Genomic DNA, 26980 nt, shown 5'->3' on the forward strand with positions numbered 1-26980 from the left:
GGAAAAATCCGTTAAAACAAATGTTATGATCTATCATTGGGTAATCGGAGAATTGTGGCATTTGTTGTTTCTTTTACCTAGAAGTTTTCACGCCAAAGCTTATGTCCAAGCTTTAAAAACTAAAATACAGGCATTGGAGAGAATTGTGTCATCTTATTCTGGGAGCTGATCCCTCTTGCGAACAATCAATCTAGAGCCTAGTTATTCTTATATTGTTAAACTGCAAGTAGTCTTTAATTTTAGAACCTATTGGGTTTAAATTTCATGCTTATATTTGTGGATTCCATAGGTCCTGGGGCTCGTCCTGAATTAGCAGCGTCTATGGTTCTGGCAAATGTGAAACTTGGAAAGGATGAAAAGGACACAATAGCCAGAGCAAAGAAATATGCAATGGAGCAAACAATAAAGATGGTGCTCATGAAGCAGACTATAGCCCATCAACAGCTGGTATGTGTTTATTGGCTCTTTTGTTATTTATTCAAATATCAAATTGATTAAGTCTTTTTTTTTCAATTGTTTCGCATATTGTCAGAATAGTGAGTCGACTCTTAATTGTATATGCTCACAAGGGAATTCGCTTAAAATAAGAACCAAAATAAATTTTGGGTGTATCTTTTGGCTATCTATTAAAATATCTTTTTGAAGTCCAATAGATATGCTTCATATCAGTTGGCATTTACAAAATTTAAACTCAAAATCTTAGGAGCAGAAAATAGAAAGAAAGTTAGAAATCTAAAGAAAAAGCAATTTTTTTCTTTTAGGTAGTGTTCATTACTAATTATGTTAGTATGCCAAGGACATAGTTATTAGATTGGATTTTTTACGGTTACTAGAACATTACTTTATAAAAAAACTTCGATAATTGTAATTTTTTAGTCCTTCTCTAATATTAAAAACAGCTATAGCTATTATTAATCTGAAACCTATAAATATAGCTGGTTTCAAGAATTGCGGATAAAGGATTGTCCTTCTGCTATCAAGACAAGCAGTTTTTTTTCTTTGTGACCTTGCTCAATGTCTGCTTTATGGTGTTAATTTATGTGGCTTCCAGGGCACTCGAATATCAATCGTCTTTTCATTTGGATCTGCTTAAATACAGTGTAAACTTAAATCAAAAATTGATGAGTTCTGCTCAGTTCTGTTCAGATTCAATACATCAGTCCCTGTTTGATTGTAATGTTTTTTAAACTGAAGTCTATTTGAGAACCTTTATCGTTCGATAATAACTCAGTATATAAAAGTATAACATTATGTTTTATTTTCAACTTAAAAGCTCGAATGGGGGGAGTATGTTATGTTGAACAGATTTTTATTATACAAAAAAGTTTTGGTGATGCTGGATTGAAACATATGTAACCATTATCCCATCTAATTTCGCTCTTTTTATTTACTGAATAGAGGGACAGATGGACTTTTCATTACTCTAATTTATGTGTTAAAAAGCCATAAGCCATACAGCTGTCTGTGTATTATAGCTGCGAAGGCAAAGGGGAATGAGAGTTCTAAAAAAGCATTTCTAAAACATTATGAAACAACTTTTCGGAGCCCATTTACTGGAAGATCGTTTGAGGGAATAAGGAATGTTTCATGGGTAGAACTCATTCTCTTGACCAAGCATAAGCGCTATTGGAAGGGTTCGCTTGTGTCGCGTTTTATTTCATGAATCAGTCAAGAGTTACTAAACGTCGCTGATTTGACTAAGACATTAACTTGAGAAATGAAATAAAAACTGTCTGTTATTAATGTTGCTTTCAATCCATTGTGCTATTTTTTCTTTGATTTATTTTCACTTATCTTCTTCGTACTTTTACGCTATATATTTTAGTAAGCATTTTGAATAAAAGAGGAGAAAAAATACATAAAAAATAATTTCAAAGAGATCAAAATAGTCCCAGCTGAAGAAGCTGATAGTAAACTAAAATCATCAGAGAAAATTGAGGCTGGAGCATACTTGACAGTGTTATTATTCTTTACTAGGTTTGTGACTGGAAAAGAATTCGTTTCTTTTCCAAAGGAAGAAATCAAAGGCTTTTTCCTTTGTGCGACATAAAAACAAGAATATTAATGAAACAATAACTGAATATAAATAAAAATTGGGAACCCTATTAAAACTGAGAAAAGATAAAATTTTCGTGTTTTACGCTAATTTCATATTAAGGAGCGATAGTTCCAAAGATAATACTAGCTCAGCATAGGTTCCAGCTAAGAATTTACCTAAAAAGGACACTAGATAGTAAGGAGCGGCTTGGCTCAATAGTGACCAAAACTCTAAAAAACGAATTTTGATACCAATAGTTACATCAAAAGAATTGTATTTTTATGCTGATTTTAAATATATAAATGTCATCAAGTTTAGTCATACCCATTAAAAGTTACGAGCCTGAGAAAATTTGCCTTATTTTAGAAAATAGGGGGAGACACCCTCTAAAATTCATATAATCCTTACGAAAATCACACCATCAGATTCAGCGTATCAGAGAACACCAATGTAGAAGTTTCAAGCTCCTATCTACAAAAGTGTGGAATTTTGTATCTTTTGCTAGAAGGCATATTACGGATGCATTTTTTTCCAGCGGGTGATCGTATCAACCCAGTGGTCCTAGAATGTCTCGAGAGGGCTCATTCTAACTGAAATTAAGATTTCTAGTGCCCTTTTAAGTGACCAAAAAAATTGGAGGGCACCTAGGCCGCCTCACACACTCATTTTTTCCCCAAAGTCACCGGATCAAAATTTTGAGATAGCCATTTTGTTCAATATAGCTGGAAACCCTAATAACTATGTCTTTGGGGACGACTTAATCCCCCACAGTCCCCGGGGGAGGGACTGCAAGTTGCAAACTTTGACCATTGTTTACGTATAGTAATGGTTATTGAGAAGTGTACAGACGTTTTCAGGAGGACTTTTTTGCGTTGGGGGGTGGGTGGTTTGGGTGGAGGGGGTTACGTGGTAGGATCTTTCCATGGAGGAATTTGTCATGAGGGAAGATTCATGTAAAAAAAAAAACAATGAGAAAATAAATCAAAAAAGTTTTTTCAACTGGAAGTAAGGAGCAACATTAAAACTTAAAACGAACAGAAATTATTACGGGCGTTCGTAAGGGCGTTCGTCTCCTCCTCAATACCTCGCTCTTTTCGCTAAAGTTTAGTAGTTTCAGCTATTTATTCTACGGCTTTTGTGATTCAGGGGTCATTATTTTAGAATTGGGACAGAATTCAAGTTTTAGTGTATAGAGCGAGGTATTGATGAGGGGGTGAACCCCCTCAAATACGTAATAAAAATATACAAATATAGAAGTTTGTTATGTAAGTTAATTCGTAAGTTACGTATATTTATTACTAATAAAAACGTTCGTATAAAAATAAACAGTTCTGGTTGCATTTTTAAGTAACCAAAATTGGAGGACTACAAGGCATCCTCCCCCACCCCTTTATTTTATAAAAATCGTCTGATCAAAATTATGAGAAAGCCATTTAGCCAAAAAAAAAAAAAAAAAAAAAAAAAAAAAAAAAAAAAAAAATGCAAATTTGTTTTAATTATTCATGTTCGGTGAGCCAGAATTAAAAATCAACATTAATTGAAAAACGCTCAGAAGTCAGATAAAAAACAAGTTTTTTCAACTGAAAGCAAGCAGCAACATTAAAACTTAAACCGAACAGAAATTATTCCGTCTATGAAAGGGGCTGTCCCCTCCTTAACGTCCCGCTCTTTACGCTAAAGTTTTTTATTGTTTTAAGAAGTAGAACTGTGAAAAAGAGTCTAACTTTAGTGTAAATAGCGGGACGTTAAGGAGGGGACAGCCCCTTTCATATACGGAATAATTTCTGTTCGTTTTGAGTTTTAATTTCGCTCCCTACTTTCAGTTGAAAAAAACTTTTTTTATTTATTTTTTTTTTACAAAGGACGATGCTTTTCATATGGTTCTAACCACATAAATTTATGCTACAAGAAGAATCAAACCGACAAAATAGGAACAAAAACCTAGAAAGATGGACAGCTAGATAAATAGACATGGAAAGTGAAGAGTAATCTTAAGACTTAAAACGAATAGAGATTATCCAAATTTAAATTGACCTTAAGTTTAACTTGTCACAGCTGATGCATTTGTTAGATTCTGATTTCTTTTTTTTTCATTGCAGCAAGCACGTTCACTTCAAAGACATCAGGCTCTGGTTTTGATGTGCAGGTCAGTAAAATTTGTATTCCTTTCTTTTGTCTTTGCTAGAACTCTGAGAAAGTATCCACTGGATAATAAAATTGGTGAAATGAAATAACATGGTTTGAAATGCTAAAAAAGCCATTAAAATCTCTCATAATTAAAACAATATCGCAAATGTTTCCGCTATATTCATTTTATAGATGGTTTTATCCTATAATTTTATCATAGAAGAAAGAGGAGTTTAAGCTGAAACATATCAGAAAATTGTATATGTTTCAAATGTATGTTCAGCTTAAAATAAGCATTTAAGGCCATGAAGTGTGCTGTAGTCATTGCATTAAAGCATTCACTAAACAAATGTAGCTTATATGTAAGTCCTAGAGGGCGAAAAATTGAACTTTTGACCTTCTGTTTTAGCGTAGAAGTGACAAGAACATCAGGAAATCGTATGCTATGGGGCACATTTTTACTCTATCGAAAGTAGATATAAAGGTTTTTTTTTGTATGCATGCGTTATTTTATTCTTCGGCCCTATTACGCATGTCTAAATAGAATCAGCAAGTCGATTCAGATATCAACCCGTTTCAAACTTCTACATTAAAAATAATGTTTGTGGAGAATACTGTGAAACATATTACAGATGATCATCTCAATTTTTTTTTATATGAAATATTCCTCGCGGTATAGGTCCTAGAACATTTTAAACGTATTCTTTAATGCTATCTATACTAAGGTTTCTCAACCGGATCCACATCGAGCCTTTGAGGGGTCTGTAGAAAGAGTGAGAGTAAGCTGCCTTGATGCTATGTGAACTACGATGTATGCGGTTGTTTCTGCATAGTCTCATGAGACATGTAATTTATTTAAGTGCTATGTGAGGGAATAAGGTATGGAAAAGTAGAAAAAATTGCGAATTAGAAAGGATATATATATATATATATATATATATATATATATATATATATATATATATATATATATATATATATATATATATATATATATATATATATATATATATATATATATATATATACATATATATATATATATATATACATATATATATATCCTTAGACCTTAGATCCTCCTGTGCCTCCAGAGGCGCCCAGGGCATCAACGAGAAGCCGCCAGTCATCCCACATGTGCGCCGCAGCAAGGACATCTTCCCACGCCGGTTGAAGTGAAGCATTTATGTTTCGCAGGTCCGTCTGATAGGTGCGCCGCAGTGTATTGCGCGGCCTGCCTCTTCTTCTTCCTTCTGGTTGCCTCTGGAACGTCGCTTTTGGGATCCGGGAATCGTCCATACGAAGTACATGCCCCAAGTATTTCCACCGACGTGTCCTAATGACATCTGTCACTATTGGTTGTCCGGTCATCCGTCTCACCTTCTCATTAGATATTTTTGTGACCAATGGATGTTTAGTATTCTCCGGAGACATGTATTCTCGAAAGCTAGAATTCGCCGTTCTTGTGTGTTATTCAGATGCCAGGTTTCGGAAGCATATAACACGACGGGGATGACGTTGCTATTGAATAGACGAAGCTTGAGTCGGAAGGAGAAATTCTGCGACCTCCATATCGGTTTCAGTCAGTTGAATGTGCCGGAGGCCTGCCCAATGTGGCATGATGTATCTTTTTCAGTTGATCCCGTATTTAACACTGTGCCACCAAGATATTTAAATTCTAGAACCTGCTCAATGTCCTGGTTATCGCATCTCAGGTGTAAAGGTGAATCGGTTACTGCCATACTTTTTTTTTATCAGCGTTGATTCTTAGTCCCATAAGTCGGCCTCTGTCACGTACATTTTCTAGAAATTCTTGTAGTCTTTGTTTACAGGACTCAATAAGCGTGATATCGTCGGCAAAGTCTAGATCATTAATTTGGTGTTCTACGTTTAATTGTATGCTTCTGGTGCCAGTGTTACGGAACCAGCGTTCTGGTGCCAGATATGTATATATTTACATATATATATATATTTATATATATATATGGATATATATATATATATATATATATATATATATATATATATATATATATATATATATATATATATATATATATATATATATATATATATATATATATCCATATTAGTTACGCGCCATTGAAGTTGTGTCCCTGTGTCCCACCTGTGAATATAGATAGATATATATATGTTTTTAATTACGTAAAACTTGCGAATATACAACATTCTTCGCTGTCCCATTGTCTGTGCATATAAATAGATTGTCAGGTTTACCGACTCTTAAACATGCAACATATAACTGTCCATGGGAAAAAAAATTCGTATTCAGATCTATACCTCATTATTCTAATGATTGCCCTTGAGCTTTGTTGATAGTGATTGCTAATCGAATATTCCCTGTGTCCCCGTCGTCATTTATATATCCCCCCTGTGTCCCCTGGCGTCCCCGTTGTAATTGTGTTTCTGTGTCCCGGTCGTCATTTATATTCCCGGTGTCCCGGTTGTCATTTGTGTCCTGGTGTCCCGGTCTGTAATTTCGTCAGTCGACAAACATGATGTCAGTCGACAAAGATGACGTCAGTCGACACAAACATGACGCCAGTCGACACACACAAACAAACAACTTATTTATATATATATATATATATATATATATATATACATATATAATATATACATATATAATATATACATATATATGTATATATATATATATAATCTTGTAACATGACGTAAACCAAATAAGGTTCTTCTTATGGTTTAAAAATTTTCAATCCTGTACATGATTAATATGAAACAGACATTTCCCGTAAAATTTGGTTTCTAGTTTTTCTGGTTTAGTGAGGGGATGTTCTACCTTTTGCTTTTTTTGTTTAATCTGTGGCAGTGTCTTTATTATTTAAAAAGTTTTGGCTGGAAGGTCTTGAAAATATTTTTAAATTGATTGTAAGCGTTGAAGGCTTTAAAGAGACCTTTGAGGGGTTTAAAACCCAGAAAGTGTTTTAAAATGTTTTGGCAGCTTCTTTACTGAAGAATAATGCTGTATATTGTTCCTCAGTAAGAGAAATATTGTTTTCAGGGTTTACATAGGAAGCATTGCGTTCGATTTGAAGGAAGATACAATACGTAACGCTTTTGCGCCATTCGGGCCCATCAAGGCAATTAATATGTCGTGGGATCCAGTAACACAGAAACATAAGGGTTTTGCCTTTGTAGAATACGAGTTGCCTGAAGCCGCGCAATTGGCTCTTGAACAGATGAACGGTGCCGTTATGGCTGGAAGAAATATTAAGGTAATGTTTATTACCTTATTAAGGCAAATATTATGATTTATTCAATTAAATAATCCTGATCATCAATTTTTTAAATGCTATGTGTTCGGTCGGATCAATGCTTCAAGTTTACCTTTCTATTAGTTAACTTTTACGTTCAGCAAGGTTCCATACTACAAAAATGCTTTGAAGTCGGTAAGGAGCGCTGAACATGTGTCGTTTGTAGTCTAATAAGTTTAAAAACCCCAAAAAGGGATTTATAAAAGGATAAGACGGGGTAAAATATTAAGAACCGAAATATATCTGGGGGAACATAACTTTATTTTTTTGAATATTTAATTGAAATTATTAAATATCAAGTGTCGCAGTTTACCACGTCTCTCTGTAAAATTTCGCGTTACTCAGGAAATTTCGTGAACAATTCAAGAATAAAGATTTTGAAACCTAACTGCCATAGATAAGTCGCGTTTATAGAGAAAAGAACCTGACTGCATTAGTAGTGCTAATTTTATAATCTTCGTTTAGTTACTGAATAGCAATATTTTACTCAGTTGGATAATCCCAATGTCAAAGGGGAATCAAGACAGTTTTGAAGAAAAAGTACTTTAGTGATTAATGTAAATAAGGTATTAGTTCTATTTGTACTCATCTTGTTTATGGAAAACAGTTGAAAAGCAAAGTTAGAAATGCAGTTTGGCATAGTGGAGGTATAGTTCATCTTTAGTAGAAGTAATCCCCTAGAATTTCTCAAATAGATGACGGTTTGTTGATCTCCCCTCCCTCTTACTCGACATTTCTATACCTGATAACCAGGATGGGCAGAATGTCAATTAGTCAAATCAATTCAGTATTAGTTGGCTATGGACCTTTGCATCAAATAAAGTAGTACAAATAAAGTGTTCGTATAATTTGTTTATTTATTCATCTTATGTATTGTGTTTGAATTTTATTACATACTTTCTTACTTTATACTTGGATTAATTTCTTTTTTCTACATAGACTAATATTTTTAAATTTGTCTTTTCTACTGAGAAAGACATTACTTCAGATTTTCTGAGACTATATTTGAGCAACATCTATTTGCCAAGGTTATATGGTGGCTTCTGGTATACAACTACAATATAGGTTATATTGTGGTTTCTGGCCTGAGACTTTAACTCACTTCCCATCGCGCATTTGGCTCTAGATTTTGGATACTAGCTAAAAATCGGTGACAATGTAAGCGGAGAAAAGGGAGAAGTTGAAATCACTCGAAAACTGTTCCTTAGTTTTATAGATCAATGTCTCAGTGTCTGATATTTAGTAAAGTTCATTAATGCTATTTCCGAGCATTTATTTATTTTTGTCCTAAAGATTACATCTTCTTTGGTAAAATCAGGGCGGTGAATGTGACCCATACGTCTCATTCACGTAATGTCTTGGCTTCGGTACTTTTAACCAATGTGCTTGCGCACTGTTAAGATTTTAGAAACTCTACCAAACACCTCACAATTGGAACCGACAGTCCCATGGAATCCGGCTTTTTTTTCTATTAAATAAACTTGCTATTTCTTACTTTAGTATTCTACTAGCTGTTGGGGTGGCGCTTCGCGCCATCCCAACACCTAGTTGGTGGGGCGCTTCGCGCCCCCCCCCCCAAGCCCCCCCGCGCGCGTAAGTCATTACACGCCATATTAGTTACGCGCCATTGTAGTTGTGTCCCTGTGTCCCACCTGTGAATATAGATAGATTGATATATGTGTTTCAAACTACGTAAAACTTGCGAATATACAACATTCTTGGCTTTCCCATTGTCTGTGCATATACAAAGCCTTATGTACTAATAATGACGTCATATGTAAACGCTCTTTTTACAAACAAACAAACATGCATACACACAACTCGTTTTTATATAGATAGATAGATAGATAGATACAATACAAATTAACTGCGTAAAACTTGCGAATATACAACATTCTTCGCTTTCAAATTGTCGCTGCATATAAATGCCGTATGTACTAATAATGACGTCATATGCAAACGCTCTTTTTACAAACAAACAAACATGCATACACACAGCTCGTTTTTATATAGATAGATAGATACAATACAAATTAACTGCGTAAAACTTGCGAATATACAACATTCTTCGCTGTCAAATTGTCGCTGCATATAAATAGATTGTCAGGTTTACCGACCCTCGAACATGCAACGTTCAATTGTCCATGGGAAAAACAATCAGTATTAAGATCTATACCACATTTTTCTAATGATTGACCTTGAGCTTTGTTAATGGTGATTGCAAATGCTAATCGAATTGGGAATTGCAATCTTTTAAATTGAAAAGGCAGATCCGTGGGAATCATGGGAATGCGAGGAATAAGAACAGCCTCACCCTCAAAAGGCCCTGTCAAGATTGTGGCCTCTATTAGGTTTTCCATTGTTTTTTTTTTACGGCAAGTCGCGTGCCATTGCAAAGCTTAGGTGGGTTGATATTTCTTAAAAGTATTATTGGTACGCCTATTTTTAGTTGTAGCACGTGTGGTGGAAACCCTGAAAGATCCACGGAATTTAAAAATTCAGATGGATAATTAACCACTTCATTTGGTTCCAAAACTGTGTCGACTGACTTGTAAAGGACTGCCTGGTCTCGAATCTTGGTCAAAACAATATTGTTGATTTTGTTGACGTCTATATTTTTGGGTGCAAGAATCGCTCTTTCACTTAGCCATTTATTATTTTTACAATTGTTTATAATATTCGGAAATACTTTTTCAATCAATTCATTTTTGGACGTCACTAAATTACAGATCAGCAGGTAGTTGTATACGTCCTGAAATTGAGTCTACTGGGAGCTTTCCGTTTCCAATTGCCAGCAATTGATCTGAAAATGTTTGACCAGAGTCATCGTTTTGCAATCGGACACGCATATTTGTAGTTAATTTTAATGTTTTTACGTGTGCCCATAAATTAGAATTTTTCAGGCAAGCATTCATTTCGTCTGCAGGGGTTGACCTCGGTATTATAGGTAATGTTTGCCTGAAATCTCCCGCAAGCAATATTAATGTGCTGCCAAAGGGTTTCGACTTCCCTCGCAAATCTTTCAAGCATTGATCCAGAGCCTCGAGCGATTTTTTGTGTGCCATTATGCACTCATCCCAAATAATAAGTTTGCATTGCTGCAATACTTTACCCATCCCAGATGATTTGGAAATATTGCACGTGGGAGTTTCTGTAGAATGCAAATTCAGAGGCAATTTCAAAGCGGAATGAGCAGTTCTTCCACCAGGCAGCAATGTTGCGGCTATTCCGGACGACGCAATTGCCAACGCTATATCATTTTTTGATAGAATTGATGCCAGAATCAGTTTTATCACAAACGTTTTACCAGTACCTCCTGGCGCATCCAAAAAGAAAATTTCTCCAACGTTGTTATCGACACAATGCATTATCGTATCATAAATGTCTTTTTGTTCCGACGTTAACTTGGAAATGTTATTTTGTACATACGACAATAGATCACTCGTACTGTAACTTTGTTCACGATCCAATTCTACACATGTCGATACAGCAGCGATACGGTTAGGTGAAGGCATTCCCAAATCCTGAAGAGGTTTGTTTGCCATACGTACGCACAAATCTTCTATAATAACTAAAGTGTAGTTATAAATTTCTGATGTAAAATCAAAAGTCATATCTGACGTCTCTAACTGTTTTCGATGGAGTATATCTTCGGACATTTTTGACTTATATTTTTCCCATAACTCTGTAGGAGCTGATGGAGAACAAGTTGTTAAAATGATGCCAAACAATGCGCGAATTTGACTTGGAGTTGACGTTTCGCATGCGTCATTGATGCAGTTATCCCAGTGCTGGTCATTCTCCAATAAATTCAGAGCTTGGCATGCACTACGGTAAGTGTCATGTATAGTACCGTTTACAGTTCTCAAATACTCAAAGGATGTCGGACCGGGTACATTCACCAAAAGCAGGCGTAGAAAGAAGCATTCATGTTGATTGGGGTGAACGGTGTAGAGTCTTCCTATCGTGGTATCTTTGAAGATGGTAGGTTGGCCGTCGACTGACACCCTGTTTTCGACGTTCAAATACTTTATTTTTAGTATTCCACGTGTAATACGAAGGCACTTCAGTATACAACAGTTTTTTTGCAAAAGAATCATTTTTGCAAAGCGAAAAGAAAGCGGTTAACTTTGTATCCGGTGGATTCAGGGCTCTTTGTTGCACGTTGGTTTCCGAGAAATAAACACGTTGACCATTCTGTAAATGTACCGCTAAGTGAACAACAGCTGGACTACGTTCATGTATCGGAAATGAAAGAATTCGCCAAACAGCTTCATTACTGCTTATGTATCTTCCAGCCTGATATTGCACGATTTCGTCGATATCTTTGATTTCGGGCTGCAAGCCAAAAACTGCCATGTCACTGCCTTTGTTGACGTATTTACATATGTATTTGATTGCCTTTACGAAGTTACAGTATTCAACGTTTATGTGTGCATTAAATGTTTTTGATAATAACGGGGAATATGGAACAACCCACTGGTTATCTACTTCGATGGTGGTACCGTTACGCTTCTTTATTATTGCTGTTTTACCGCCATCTTCAGTGGATCTTCTTCTATATTGTGGGTAACCATCATTGCCAGTAATTGTGTTTGATACTAAAAGTCGAGGATATTGCTTTATGCACCTTCCTTTGGCCATGCATGGTGAATTTTCGTTCAGTGCCCCGCAAGGTCCATGTATCATATTTTTTACAATAATATCATGTAACCCCTTATCGACATTTTCATCAGGTATTTCAGCGGAAATCACATCATCAATTTCGTTCGTAGTAATTTTTTTATGTAGCCAGATTAGTATATGTGCGTGTGGCAAAACTCGTTTTTGCCATTCCACTGAGTACATCCAGCATCGCACTGACCCAAACACTTCAAGTTTTACTTTGTAGTTTATCAGTGATTTCAACTTTTGCCGGAAGACACGGACCGTAATGTCATGTCAATGAACCGCTGATTGTCCTTGAAGTAAAAGCTGCTGTATCTCGTCCCAAGATTGATTACATGTAAATGTAATAAATAAATCTGGACGACCATAGAGACGAACATACGCAATAGCATCTTGAGCATATTCATGCATATGACGGGGACTGCCAGCATATGACGAAGGTAAAATTGTTAATCTTCCCACGTTTGTGGTATTACCGTCATTTACAACTGCATCTCGCAAATGAATGTATTGTTCAGAGCGGAGCTTGGTCTGATTCAGGCGGATATATAGCAAACGTTCTGATTCAATTTTAGCATACATATCAACGACGTATTGGTGAAACAATTCACGGCATTTTAAAATATAATTTTCTTCACCCTGCCGAATCATTAGTCTATAGGAATAATAATGCATTGCACTGCATTTCTTATTCATTTCTTTGTTAGTGGCTGGATTCATCAATTTAATATTAAAGTGATAGCCGTCGGCTCCATCCCAAAAAATGATAGGATATTGTAGGGCATCGTAGCATCGATGAGTTTCAGCAATTCTTACCAACTGAGCGTTTCGCTTATGAAGAATAATATCTCGAGGTAAAAACTGATCACCGACCATAACGATTGCCACTTCGTCGATAGTTGGAGCATTGTATCTACGCACATGTTGGCCAGGAGGCGTTTTGTCAGCGGAAATAACAATTTTATGCGTATCAGTAGGTATCAAATCGATGGCTGTTTTGAACAGACGCACTAAATTATTATTTTCGTGGAAAAGATGTTGCAATTGGGAAACGATTGTCCTTTCAACTTTGGGAGAAATTTCGCAACGTGCATTCAATTCAGAATTTCTATCACTGATGAAGTACAATTGTAAAAATTTATGATTCTCGCCTGAGAATGGTAGAAGGGACCCTGCTCTATGATAAATTTGCCCTTTTACTTTGAAAGTAGACATAAATTGATCTGTCCACGATCTTCTTACAATTAAAAATTTGTCTTTGAACGATTTTCTTAAATACTTTTAATGACGTCATCGTCATAACAAACATGACGACAACTAACTTCATGACAACATGACGACATGATGAAATGACGTCACTCGACAGACAGACAGACAGACACATCCACAGACAACTTATTTTTATATATATAGATTTGTCTGTAGTTTTTAATGAATTTTTAGGTTTTTGATAGAATGTAAGCTTGGACTCTCATAGATATACTAGTTTGACTGTAAGTTTGGCCATTTCCCTGTGATCTAGACCCAGGGATAAACAGGTATATAGACATATAAGGTGAAAAAAAATAGATTTTCCTGCTTTTATCTTCAATTACTTTGTAGTTTTAATGGGTACAAGGTTTCAGATAGAATGAAAGCATGACTTTTCAAGATATATACAAGTTTTGACTGTAGTCCCCCCTCTCCCTAATGAAAAAAAAGAGAACAGAATACAGGCCAAATTCAATTGTACCCACGATATACAGATTCAAAAATTTTACATTTAATCATCGTTGGTTCCGGGGTAAAATAAGAATTTTTAGAATTATTTCAAAGATTGAAATAGATATTATTTAAACAAAAAATTATTATAATGAAGTTATAAGGGACTTGGGGGCTAATGAGCCAAATATGGTCCTAGACTATCTGCAAAAGTTCGATTTTCTTAAATTGACCTTATTTGGCATCATGAACCAACTGTTGATGACCAATCACCCCAAAAATTACATTGCTACATAAGCAATGCCTGTTTATTTAAAGACGGATAATACACAAATGGCTGAGCATATAGTCAAAATTTGTATATCTAATAAATCCATGCTTCCGTTACCCATCGAAGCAATGGGTAACGGAATGGGTATCAGATTGAAAGCTGATACCCATCAAGAACTATCAAGTAATTGAAGAGAAAAGAAAGAAAAAAAAAATATTTTACCAAAATATTTCAAAAATATGTTTTTTTCACCTTACATGTAACTATACTCGTTTATTCTGGGTTGTTCATAACAGAGAGATGGCTAAATTTATTGACAAAATTAAAATATCTGTGAAAAGCCAAGCTCTCATTCTATCTAAATCCTAACACCCATCACAAATTATTATAAAGAACTTGAAGAAAAAGGTAAGACAAAGATGTTCAATTACCAAAAAAACAAAAACAAAAAACAGCAGAATTCCTTGGAACTGACGTTCTAGTCATGGGATTGGTACAGTTTCTAATTTTATTCACACTGCGCAAGCGTACTGGTCAAGAGTAGTGAGACCTGGAGGTTTCATTTTTAAAATAGCTTTGAGAGGTGTGAACCGCATTCACTGTTCATGAAATAACCTTTTTTTAATGGAATATTTTTGCAGCATGCTGAACGCACTTTTATAACTAACTAGCGCGAAGCGCCACCCCAACACCTAGTTGATGGGGGCGCTTTGCGCCCCCAAGACCCCCCGCGCGCGTAAGTCGTTATACGCCATATTAGTTACGCGCCATTGTAGTTGTGTCCCTGTGTCCCACCTGTGAATAGATATATATATATAATATATATATATATATATATATATATATATATATATATATATATATATATGTTTTTAACTACGTAAAACTTGCGAATATACAACATTCTTCACTGTCCCATTGTCTGTGCATATAAATAGATTGTCAGGTTTACTGACTCTTGAACATGCAACATATAATTGTCCATGGGAAAAACAATCCGTATTCAGATTTATACCTCATTATTCTAATGATGTGTCCCTGTGTCCCGGTCGTCATTTGTGTCCCGGTGTCCCAGTTTGTAATTCTCTTTGAGTGTACCGGTCGTCATTTATATTCCCGGTGTCCCGGTCGTCATTTGTGCCCCGGTGTCCCGGTCTGTAATTTCTCTTCGAACAATCCCTGTGTCCCGGTCGTCATTTATATATCCCCCCTGTGCCCCTGGCGCCCCTTTGTAGTTGTGTCCCTGTGTCCCGGTCGTCATTTATATTCCCTGTGTCCCGGTCGTGATTTGTGTCCCGGTGTCCCAGTCTGTAATTTCTCTTTGAGGTTCCCGGTCGTCATTTATATTCCCTGTGTCCCGGTGTCCCGGTCTGTAATTTCATCAGTTGACAAACATGACGTCAGTCGACAAACAAACTTCATGACGCATACGTCACAACTTCATGAAACATGACGTCAGTCGACACACAAACATGACGTCACTCGACAGACATAACACATAGACAACTTATTTTTATATATATAGACTAGTCAAAGCCCAAAAAGAAAGGGAGTCTGATATAAAAAATGAATGACAAACACTTCCTACAATTTTCATTAATTTATTCATTTCCTTTAAAAAAATTACATTTTAAATTTTTTTGAATTATTTAATTTTTTCTAGTGGGTTTAACTTAATTGTAAATGTCGATTTCTAAAGTAACAATTCATTTTATTCATATATGCATGCTTAAATGTTACGCATATTAGGTTTATTCTAAATTTCAGGTTGGTCGACCCAGCAATATGCCACAAGCTCAAAGTATAATTGATGAGATTAATGAAGAATCTAAATCGTTAAATAGGATTTACATTGCATCGGTGCATCCAGATTTGACTGAAGATGACATCAAAGGGCAAGTCTTTTTTTATGTTTCTATTAAATGCTCGGTGAAAAATAATGCACGCAATGTATGTGTACTTTTAACGTGTTGCAGCCAAGGACTTTGTACTAGTAAACCACAAACAGTATTAAAAACACACTAAAAGTGCGAGCAAATATACCAAGGTTCCAGTATTTGTGTTTTTAAATTTCCTGGCCAATGAATCAGTACAAGGACTCATCAAAGAGTGCTGTGGCTATTGACTTTCGGTATGTTCTTCGTAGCGCATGGATTTAATGATAGTGGCAGAGAAGAAGAAAGTGATTAAAAGATCTCATTTAAGATTTTATGAAGTCGATGCTAATTCTATATTTCATGGAAATTATTTGTAACCTCTTGGAATGAACATCCCATCAAGAGTCTAGAAGGTCTAGACCCAGATTCCTGAGGTTGGTTCCCCTCAAATTGTAAATGAGAAACGACACTTGAGGATTCATCTTTAGTGGGCCTGTATGTTCGTGTAGGAATTCTGCAGAAAAAGAAATGGATGCCAGTTTTTTCCAGAATGTCACCAAATGTTGGATCCACCAGCATCTATAATTTTAGATTTTTAGTATTTTTTTTCATTATTTTATATGTTTTCACATACAATCTTTCGGTTTTCGTGTTTTGCTTGGATTCAAAGGCCCCCCTCACCCCTTCGAAAAGCTGTCTCAACCCACTGGAATGACTTCTTATATAAGTACTCCGTATATAAAAGGTTTGGTCAGTAATTATATAACCAACAGTGGCGTGTTCTTAGAAGTTTGGGAACAATCCAGGCATTTCGCCTAAACAGGACATATTTTTGAACATATTCTTTCTATAATGATGGAAGTCGCATTCATCACTATCTTCTATCGGTACGTTTTTTTGGTGTCTCAATGTGTCTGTAAAATTATATATAAAAGATTTGTCTATTAGTTTGTTTAAAAGCAAATCAAAGAGATAATGATGAAAGAAATTCCTCGGGTAGTATCAGGACCAGTATGCATTGAATCCTCCTTTGTGGGAAATTTTGTTTTCCGAATAGTCTTTCTGGAGAAGAGGAGTTTGGATTAATTGACGGGGGAATTTCCCTTTTGTGTTTAAGTATGAGTGGACCGTTAGGGCCCAAGGACAATTTTAAACTTAGACTACATTAAAAAGCTAAAAATCCTTTTTTATTTCAGTGTTTTCGAAGCCTTTGGCAAAATCATAAGCTCTAGGCTTGCTCCTGCTCCAGGCTCCGGTAATAAACACAAAGGTTTTGGATTCATAGAATATGAAACAACTCAGGCAGCGCATGACGCCATTGCTTCAATGAATTTGTTTGACCTTGGAGGGCAGTATCTACGAGTTGGAAGAGCTATTGTGCCACCCACTGGGGTAAGTGTGGTCCATAATAATGGCAAATCAGTCTTGTTATCTGTCGTTGTTTCATGTCTGTCTTCTAATTTGGGAATGGGTATATATTATTCATTGCTATCTATGTTAGATGTGAGATATCGTAATTTCACTAACAAATATCAATTTAAATGAGTAATAATTTCATCAATGTACCTTTCTGGATGATAAGAGAGCTCTTGAAGCCACTTGGAACGCCAGACGCCAGGTAAATGAAGGAACCCTAATTGTAAACTTACAATGCCCAAAAATTATGAGCTTTTAAACTGGGTGTATCTAATTCACAACCTTGATATAACAGTGTCAATTAACTTTTTTTTTACTCTTTTTGACTGGTGCTCTTTTTTCCTCTCTGAATTTTGGAGTAAGGATTAATTAATTGTTAAACCATTTCAAAGGTTACGCGTTGACATGACTGATATTTCTACTAAAATGTAAACGAATACCTACTACCCTTTTGAAGGAACTTCGGTATCTCGACATACCCTACTTAGGAAAGGAAGTTCCAGCGACCTAATTATTGTCCAAGGCTTTTTCATGTGTTTTAGTATTTAGTTTTCTTCCGATTATTTTGGATCTTGACTTGTTTTTGTTTATGTTTGCCAATTAGTTTCTTTCTGTTTGACCACTTTTTTTCCTATTTTTTGTTTCTTTCTAAAGACTAAGAAAGATTTTCCTTGTCTGTGCTACTTATATGTTGTCTTACTCGTATATTCCTTTTAACATACCTAGAGATTTATTCACAAGGGGGGGGGGCATTGACCTATGTCTCGGGTCTAGGAGAGAGAGGCTGAAGCTCAGGGGAAATTTTTAGCCTTTTGAGTTTGTTTCGTAATTAGGGAAAAAGGGTGAATTCTTAGAACTTCACTTGATGCTAAAGTAGATTTTCTGAACAGACCTAAATATTTTGGTAGTGTTGTTCGTATTTTTATTTGTTACTAATTTATTTCGGGCAATTCTTTAGAAGTCACTTACTGGAAAACTAACTACAGCCAATAAATATGTTCTTCGTTGATTATGTGAACTAAGCTAAAGAAAGAAAATAAATTATTTTTTGTATTTATTATTTAATAAAAGAAAAGAAAAATAAATGTTGCCACAGTCTTTAAATCTATGTATTTCTGCTATTAATATTTAAGAGAAAAGACAGACAATAGTATATCAAATTGTTTATTTAGAAGTAGTCCAGGGGAAGGAAAAAATCCCCAGGAATGGCCTAAAACAATGAAAGAACGGCTAAAATAGCTTTTGTTTTAGAGTTTAATTGTAAGGATGCGTAGATCAAGAAAAAGATACTGGGCTTTTCTTATATTCCCAAGCGCCAACGTATAAAAAAAATGTTATATTATCAGGATGCATTTATTAGTGGAGTGAAAATTTTACCTCAACTTGAAGGCATATATTTGAGCTAAGCGTTATCTTAATTTTTCGAATTTTCTATGCAACTTATAACGACTTTCCGCAAGTCCTTGACAAAAGTAGCTAAAAAAAGAAATGCACATAAAAAAGAAGTAGATAACTTCGAAGACCACACTGCCTTTCCGTGACGAAAGTAAAACAGTTCAAAATAGGGATGAAACCTTTTTATTGACAGTGAATAGATCTAAGTTAACTGGATATTCCAAACACATATACAGTGTTCATCATGAACACTGTATATATGTTCGAAATATCCAAATAATTTTATATCTATTCACTGTCAATAAAAAGGTTTCATCCCTATTTTGAACTGTTTTACTTTCACATAAAGAAGCAGACGTGGTGGTGGAATAAGACTGTATAATACTGTAGATGATTCTGAAATAGTTTAGGCTCTTGACTTTTCCAATGTCAATATAAAATTAAATATTTGCATCAACAGGGTGTTTAGTCTCAACCCTCGGCCAATATGCGTTGATATAAAGAACGTTGATAGTGTAGGGACCAGTTAGGGTTATTATACAAGTTGAATTCTGAAGAAACAGCTTTGAATCAGTCTACCTGTTACAATTTAGGTTTATATAACGTTCCTAATAATAATTTTTTACTTTCCCAGGGTGCCATAGCCCCACCTTCAGGCCAAGCCTTGCCAACGGCTGTAGCGTTAGCAGCAGCAGCGGCAACAGCCAGTGTTCAAGCTGCAGAAGCGGTCAAATCAGTTGTTGCTCCTCCAGTACAGGCGGGTAAGTAGGATATGCAGACAATTTAATTTTGCTCGGTAAGGATCAAACAAGGAATGACTAAAAGAAAAACAACAAAAAGTAAAAATTACGAAATAACCCCAAAGGTAGCCTCGGGATATTAAGCACATGTATTTTAAATACTTGGAAAAATGTTGAATGCCCCAAAATTGATCCAGGGCAAATAAACGATGCGAATATACTCAATTTATTAGGAGAAAACAGGTTATAATTACTCATTTCTCATCAACTTACAGGTACTAATAACATTCTCCCTTGTTATTGACTTAACGTCCCAAAGTCTGAAGAAAAGATTCCCCAAGTCTCAAGAGGCATGAGTCATAGTTACCTTATTTCTGTAGCTGAAGCGCTTAGAAAAAGGAGTGTTAGCAATTTGCTTATTATCGAATGGATTTTATGAAAGTTCAAATGTAAAAATTGGGCTAAAATGTATAAATTTAAACTCCTTTTTGCAATATTTTCAAGTTTGAAAGATTGTTATCTGATCATATAGAATTTTCTCACGTAAATTCCTTTTTTTTTATTTTACATGCAAGGAATAATCTCGGATTCAATAATTTTTCTTATTTGACACTTTAAGTCCCTAGAAAATTAAATGTGACTAGTCCTGACGTCAACAACTTGTTTAGTTTTGTAGTCAGAAATACAAAATCTATTTACAATGTATTTATTTTAAGCAAATTTAAGACCAAGCAGACTATCCAAATGTTGTAATTCTGAGACGAGTAAAAAAGATACCGCCTTAATAATAAAACAATACTTGGGAAAGTAGCCGTCACAAACTGTAAAATCCTTTTCGAGAAAAAAAAGAAGCAAACAACAAAAACACTTGCACAAAGCAAGAAGTGTACATTCGAGGGGCTTTCTTCCTCCTCCGCCTGTGAAATCCTTCTTAGCATCATTAGCTATGAAATCTTTTTTGAGAAGAAAAGAAGCAAATAACATAAACAGTTGCACAAAGCAAGAAGTGTACATTCGAGGGACTTTCTTCCTCCTCCGCCTGTGAAATCCCTCTTAGCATCATTAGCTATAAAATCCTTTTTTGAGAAGAAAAGAAGCAAATAACATAAACAGTTGCACAAAACAAGAAGTGTACTTTCGAGGGGCTTTCTTCCTCCTCCGCCTGTGAAATCCCTCTTAGCATCATTGGCTATGAAATCCTTTTTTGAGAAGAAAAGAAGCAAATAACATAAACAGTTGCACAAAGCAAGAAGTGTACATTCGAGGGGCTTTCTTCCTTCTCCGCCTGTGAAATCCCTCTTACCATCATTGGCTGTGAAATCCTTTTCTGACAAAAAAAGAAGCAAAAAACAAAAATGATTACGCAGAGCAAGAAGAACTATTCTAAATTCGATTATACATTAAAAAGTACGCATAATAAGTTCATAAACACATTGAATACAACATTGACTAATGTGAAAAAATCGTTTCAGTTGTAGCTTTGTTGAGATATGGATGAGGATGTATTTTTTCCTTTGCAGTTGCACCTGTCGTCATAACTCCAACCATTCCTACTGTGCCTATTGTGGCTACTACTGGCTATGCAGTGCCGCCCCCCGGCATTGCTGTCCCGACTGTGGCAGGTTTATCTCCTGGTGTTGTCATACCTCGAGTAGGAGTCCCGGCTTCAACAGTCGCAACACCAATCTCTGGTTCTTATGCTCAACCAGGTAGTTCTGCTTATTTTCTGAACTTTTTCGGTATTTACGCTATTGGAGGAAATGATTAAAAACTTGAACTGAATTAAAGTGAAAATGATAAAAAATTTGAACTGAATTAAAGTGCGGGTTTTTTTCTTATTCCTGTAAATTTTTCTAGCATTACCTAAAACCTACCGTGCACTTTTATCTAGTGGCCAGAGCCGAGCTTATACAAATCTTGCTTATTTACGTCAACTCTTACAATGGAGTCGGATCTTGACATTACAAAAATATATACCCCCGAACCCCCTTCCACTTTACTAATTTTCGCTATGTACAAATATTGACGCACTTTATTTTATTTAACTAGTAACAAAACTAGAAGTGACGTCGCTATTTGCGAAGAAAGTACTAATTATTATGTAATGGCTCCAATATGGTGGCTAAAGTCAGAAACATACCAGGGCTTTTTCTGAAACGCTGTAGAGAACTTCACCCAGAAGAGTGTAACAACCCTACTGTTTGGGCTGTAATTCTTGTAAAATATGCGTCTCACCTGCCCTTTCCTGACGAATGAAATCTTCATGTCTAATGACTAAGGTTATTGCTACTTTTTATTGGACTTGGTGTCTACCAAGTGACATATAGCGATCGCAAATTCTGTCCGTCGGTCTGTCGGTCCCGGTTTTGCTAGTTTAGGCACTTCCAGGTAAGCTAGGACACAAAATTTGGCAGGCATATCAGGAACCAGACCAGATTAAATTGGAAATTGTCGTTTCCCCGATTCGACCATCTGGTTGGGGGAGTGGGGGGACGGTTAAATCGGAAAATTAGAAAAAATGAGGTATTTATAACTTACGAACGGGTGATCGAATCTTAATGAAATTTGATATTTAGAAGGATATTGTGTCTCAGAGCTCTTATTTTAAATCCCGACCGGATCAGGTGACATTGGGGAAGTTGGGGGGGGGGCTAAAATCTTGGAAAACGCTTAGAGTGGAGGAATCGGGATGAAACCTGGTGGGAAAAACAAGCAGAAGTCCTAGATAAGTGATTGACATAACCGGAATGTATCCGCTCATTTTGGGGGAGTTGGGGGGGGGGAGGTTTAATTCTGAAAAATTAGAAAAAACGAGGTATTTTTAACTTACGAAGGAGTAATCGGACCTTAATGAGATTTCATATTTAGAAGGACCTCTAAACTCGGATCTCTTATTTTAAATCCTGACTGGATCCTGCGTCGTTGGGGGGGAGACTGGAAATCTTTGAAAGCACTTAAATCGGAGAGATCAGGACGAAACTTGGTGGGAAGAATAAAAATAAGTCCAAGATACGTGACTCACATATCCGGACCGGATTGTCTCTCTTTGGTGGAGTTGGGAGAGGGGAGTAATTCGAAAAAGCTAGAAAAAATGAGGTATTTGTAACTTACGAACGGGTGATCAGGTCTTAATGAAATTTGATATTTAGAAGGATCTTGTGCTTTAGAGCTCTTATTTTAAACCCCCGCCTGATTCGGTGACATTGGGGGGAGTTGGAGGGGAAACAGGAATTCTTGAAAAAATTATCTCGGAATTTATCTTACGAATGGGTGATCGGATCATAATGAAACTTGATATATAGAAGGATGTCTCAGATGCTCCATTGTCAATTCGAATTGGATCTAGGGACATATGGGGTTTGAGGGGGGAAACAGAAATCTTGGAAAACGCTTAGAGTAGAGGGATCGGGATGAAACTTGATGGGAAGAATAAGCACGAGTCCTAGATACGTGATTGACATAATTGGAACTGATCCGTTTTCTTTGGAGGAGCTTGGGCCTGATAATTTGGAAAAATTAGAAAAAGTGAGGTATTTTTAACCTAAGAACGGAAGAACGGGTGACCGGATCTTAATGAAATTTGATATTTAGAAGAAACCCATGTCTTAAAGCTCTTATTTCTAATCTCTACCAGATCCGTTGAAATTGGGGGGAGTTGGTGGGGGAAACCGGAAATCTCGGAAAATGTTTAGAGTGGAGAAATCGGGATGAAACTTGGTGCGTTGAATAAGCAAATGTCTTAGATAGATGATTGACGCAACTGTACTGGATCTGCTCTCTTTGGGGAAGTTAGGGGGTGGGGTTCAGTGATTTGGTGAGTTTGGTGCTTTGACGTGTGCTAGGATGATGAAAATTCGTAGGCGTGTGAGGGAGCTGCACAAATTGACTTGATAAAGTTGTTTTTCCCCGATTTGACCATCTGGGGGGGCTGAAGGGAGAGGAAAAATTTGAAAAAATGAAGTATTTATAACTTGCGAGTGGGTGATCGGGTCGTAATGAATTTTGATATTTAGAAGGACCTCGTGACTCAGAGCTCTTATTTTAAATCCCGACCGGCATTAAGTCTCTGATTTCCCTTTTAAATCAATCTATTGATTCTTAGAATTTTGCTAGAGCTCATATCATATGAGCTCTTGGCTCTTCTGGCCTTGTCATAAGTGCCATATAAGCTCTTAGCTCTTGTTTCTATAGTTAATTGTATTTTGCTTTAGGCTAACTATATTCTTTCCCCAATCCTTTCTCATTTGTTGAGAATCAGAATCTTCTATCCTTTTCATATTGAATATTTAATAATCAATAATTTTTTATTTGTTTTGCAGCTGTTGGTGCTGCTATACCTCCTCCCGCAGTGGTGACACCTTTATCAGTAGGAAGCACGACAATTGTTCAACCAGTACAGCCACCTACACCTGCTCCTCTTGTAGATGATAGAAAAAGAAAGGTTTGTCCATTTCTGAATATTTTTACCAAGGCAGACGGCGGAGGAGGATTTCCCTTCCTCCTTAAAAAATTTCAATAAAAGGGAAGCTGAGAAAGATACTCAAAATGCTTGAAATACATCTTTTTGAATGATCTGTAAAAAGAGGTTGTGTGCCTTTATTTTTCAGAAATTTTTATTTATAGCATTATGTGATAATGTGCACTATTGCAGATATAGTTCACACTGAGTTTGACAATTTCATATTTACCGATACTCAAGTAAAGGGCTTCACTGTTATATATATACTTAAATTTGTTTCACTTGAATTTAAAGACTCATAATGAGATGGTAAGAGAATCGCTGGATGCCTCAGATTAGTCTTTTAATATATTATAAAAATGAAGGAAGGTTTAGTTATTTCTTGGGAGGTGGCCAAACTAGAAGCTTTCTACAGGATATAATGAAGGAGTGTTGGCGACATGCGGGTGTTTCAAGAGTCGTTTTCAGATTGGACATAATTGGGACGTGAGAAACTTTAGCGGAAAGAGCGAGGCGTTGAGGAGAGGGCAACCCCCCTCATATACCTAATCATTTCTGTTCACTTTAAGTTTGAATGTTGCTCCTTACTTTCAGTTGAAAAAACTTGTTGTTATGGCAGTTGGTATTAATCAAGTGACATATAGCAATCACAGATTCTGTCAATCTGTCGGTCCCGGTCTTGCTACTTTAGGCACTTCCATGTAAGCTAGGACGATGAAATTTGGCAGGCGTATCAGGGACCGGACCAGATTAAATTAGAAATAGTTGTTTTCCCGATTTGTCCATCTGGGGGGGGGGGGGGTGGGCCTCGTTAATTCGAAAAAAATAGAAAAATTAAAGTATTTTTAACTTACGAACGGTTGATCAGATCTTAATGAAATTTGATGTTTGGAAGGATATCGTGTCTCAGAGCTGTAATTTTAAATCCCGACCGGATCTGGTGACATTGGGGGGGGGGGTTGGGGTTGGGAGGGGGAAACCTAAAACTTGGAAAACACTTAGAGTGGAGGGATCAGGATGAAACTTGGCGGGAAAAATAAGCACAAGTCCTAGATACATGATTGACATAACCGGAACGGATCCGCTCTCTTTGGGGTAGTTGGGGGGGGGGGCGGTTAATTCTGAAAAATTAGAAAAAATGAGGTATTTTTAACTTACGAACGGATTATCGATTCTCAACGAAAATTTTATATTTAGAAGGATATCGTGTCTCAGAGCTCTCATTTTAAATCCCGACCGGATCTGGTGACATTGAGGGGAGGGGAGCTGGAAGGGGGAAACCTAAAATCTTGCAAAACACTTAAGAGTGGAGGGATTGGGATGAAACTTGTTGGGGAAAATAAGCACAAGTCCTAGATACATGATCGATATAACCGGAACGGATCCGCTCTCTTTTGTGTAGTTGGGGGGGGGGGGTTAATTCTGAAAAATTAGAAGAAATGAGGTATTTTAACTTACGAACGGGTTATCGAATCTCAATGAAATTTGATATTTAGAAGGATATCGTGTCTCGGAGCTCTTATTTTAAATCCCGACCGGATCTTGTGACATGGGGGCGGGTTGGGAGGGGAAACCTAAAACTTGGAAAACACTTAGAGAGGAGTGATCGGGATGAAACTTGGTGGGAAAAATAAGCACAAGTCCTAGGTACATGATTGACATAACCGGAACGGATCCGCTCTCTTTGTGGTAGTTGGGGGGGGGGGGTTAATTCTGAAAAAATAGACAAAATGAGGTATTTTTAACTTACGAACGGATTATCGATTCTCAATGAAATTTTATATTTAGAAGGATATCGTGTCTCAGAGCTCTCATTTTAAATCCCGACCGGATCTGTTGACATTGGGGGGAAACCAATGTCCCCAGCTGGTGGGGGAAACCTAAAATCTTGGAAAACACTTAAGAGTGGAGGGATCGGGATGAAACTTGTTGGGAAAAATAAGCACAAGTCCTAGATACATGATTGATATAACCGGAACGGATCTGCTCTCTGTGGGGTAGTTGGGGGGGGGGGGGGGGTAATTCTGAAAAATTAGAAAAAATGAGGTATTTTAACTTACGAACGGGTTATTGGATCTCAATGAAATTTGATATTTAGAAGGATATCGTGTCTCAGAGCTCTTATTTTAAATCCCGACCGGATCTGGTGACACGGGGGCGGGTTGGGAGGGGGAAACCTAAACTTGGAAAACACTTAGAGTGGAGGGATCGGGATGAAACTTTGTGGGAAAAATAAGCACAAGTCCTAGATACATGATTGACATAACCGGAACGGATCCGCTCTCTTTGGGGTAGTTGGGGGGGGGGGGGGGGTTAATTCTGAAAAATTAGAAAAATGAGGTATTTTTAACTTACGAAGGGGTGATCGGATCTCAATGAAATTTGATATTTAGATGGATATCGTGTCTCAAAGCTCTTATTTTAAGTCCCGAACGGATCTGGTGACATTGGGGGGAGTTTGGGGTGGGGGAACCTAAAATCATGGAATATGCTTAGATTGGAGGGATCGGGATGAAACTTGGGGGTAAAAATTAGTAGAAGTCTTAGATACGTGATTTACATAATTGGAATGGATCCGCTCTATTGGGGTTGGGGGGGTGGGGGGTGGGAGATAATTCTGAAAAATTAGAAAAAATGTATTTTTAGCTTACGAAGGAGTTATTGGATCTTCATGAAACTTCATATTTAGAAGGACCTCGTGATTCACATCTCTTATTTTAAATCTCAACCGGATCCAGCGTAATTGGGGGGGGGGGGGGCAGTTGAGGGGAACCGGGGAACCAGAAAATACTTAAAGCGGTGAGATCAGATTGGAACTGGATGGGAAGAATAAGAACCTGTCTAAGACACGTGACTGACATGATCCGACCGGATATGCTCTCTTTGGTGGAGTTGGGGGGGGGGGGGTAATTTTGAAAATTGAGGTATTTTTAGCTTACGAAAGGGTGACCAGATCTTAATGAAACTTGATATTTAGAAGGGTCTTGCGCTT

At 36.6% G+C, this 26980-nt stretch overlaps 2 protein-coding genes across 2 annotated transcripts in view; both read left to right on the forward strand.

Moving 5' to 3' along the window:
• LOC136034486 (protein phosphatase methylesterase 1-like) overlaps positions 1 to 3401 on the forward strand; it is a 219045-nt gene extending 215644 nt beyond the window's left edge. Inside the window, exon 10 of the transcript XR_010619188.1 lies at positions 3388 to 3401. The gene's annotated coding sequence lies outside the window, so the exon portion shown is untranslated. The remainder of the gene's footprint in view (positions 1 to 3387) is intronic.
• The window catches only part of LOC136034484 (poly(U)-binding-splicing factor PUF60-like), a 53277-nt gene that overhangs the window by 16461 nt on the left and 9836 nt on the right, over positions 1 to 26980 (forward strand). Inside the window, exons 4-11 of the mRNA XM_065715699.1 lie at positions 290 to 447; positions 4138 to 4184; positions 7209 to 7422; positions 15869 to 15996; positions 17175 to 17370; positions 19424 to 19550; positions 21050 to 21238; positions 23849 to 23970. Of these exons, the coding sequence (XP_065571771.1) occupies positions 290 to 447; positions 4138 to 4184; positions 7209 to 7422; positions 15869 to 15996; positions 17175 to 17370; positions 19424 to 19550; positions 21050 to 21238; positions 23849 to 23970 (1181 nt within the window). The remainder of the gene's footprint in view (positions 1 to 289; positions 448 to 4137; positions 4185 to 7208; positions 7423 to 15868; positions 15997 to 17174; positions 17371 to 19423; positions 19551 to 21049; positions 21239 to 23848; positions 23971 to 26980) is intronic.

This window comes from Artemia franciscana, chromosome 13 (assembly GCF_032884065.1).
Source record: "Artemia franciscana chromosome 13, ASM3288406v1, whole genome shotgun sequence".
Lineage (NCBI taxonomy): Eukaryota > Metazoa > Arthropoda > Branchiopoda > Anostraca > Artemiidae > Artemia > Artemia franciscana.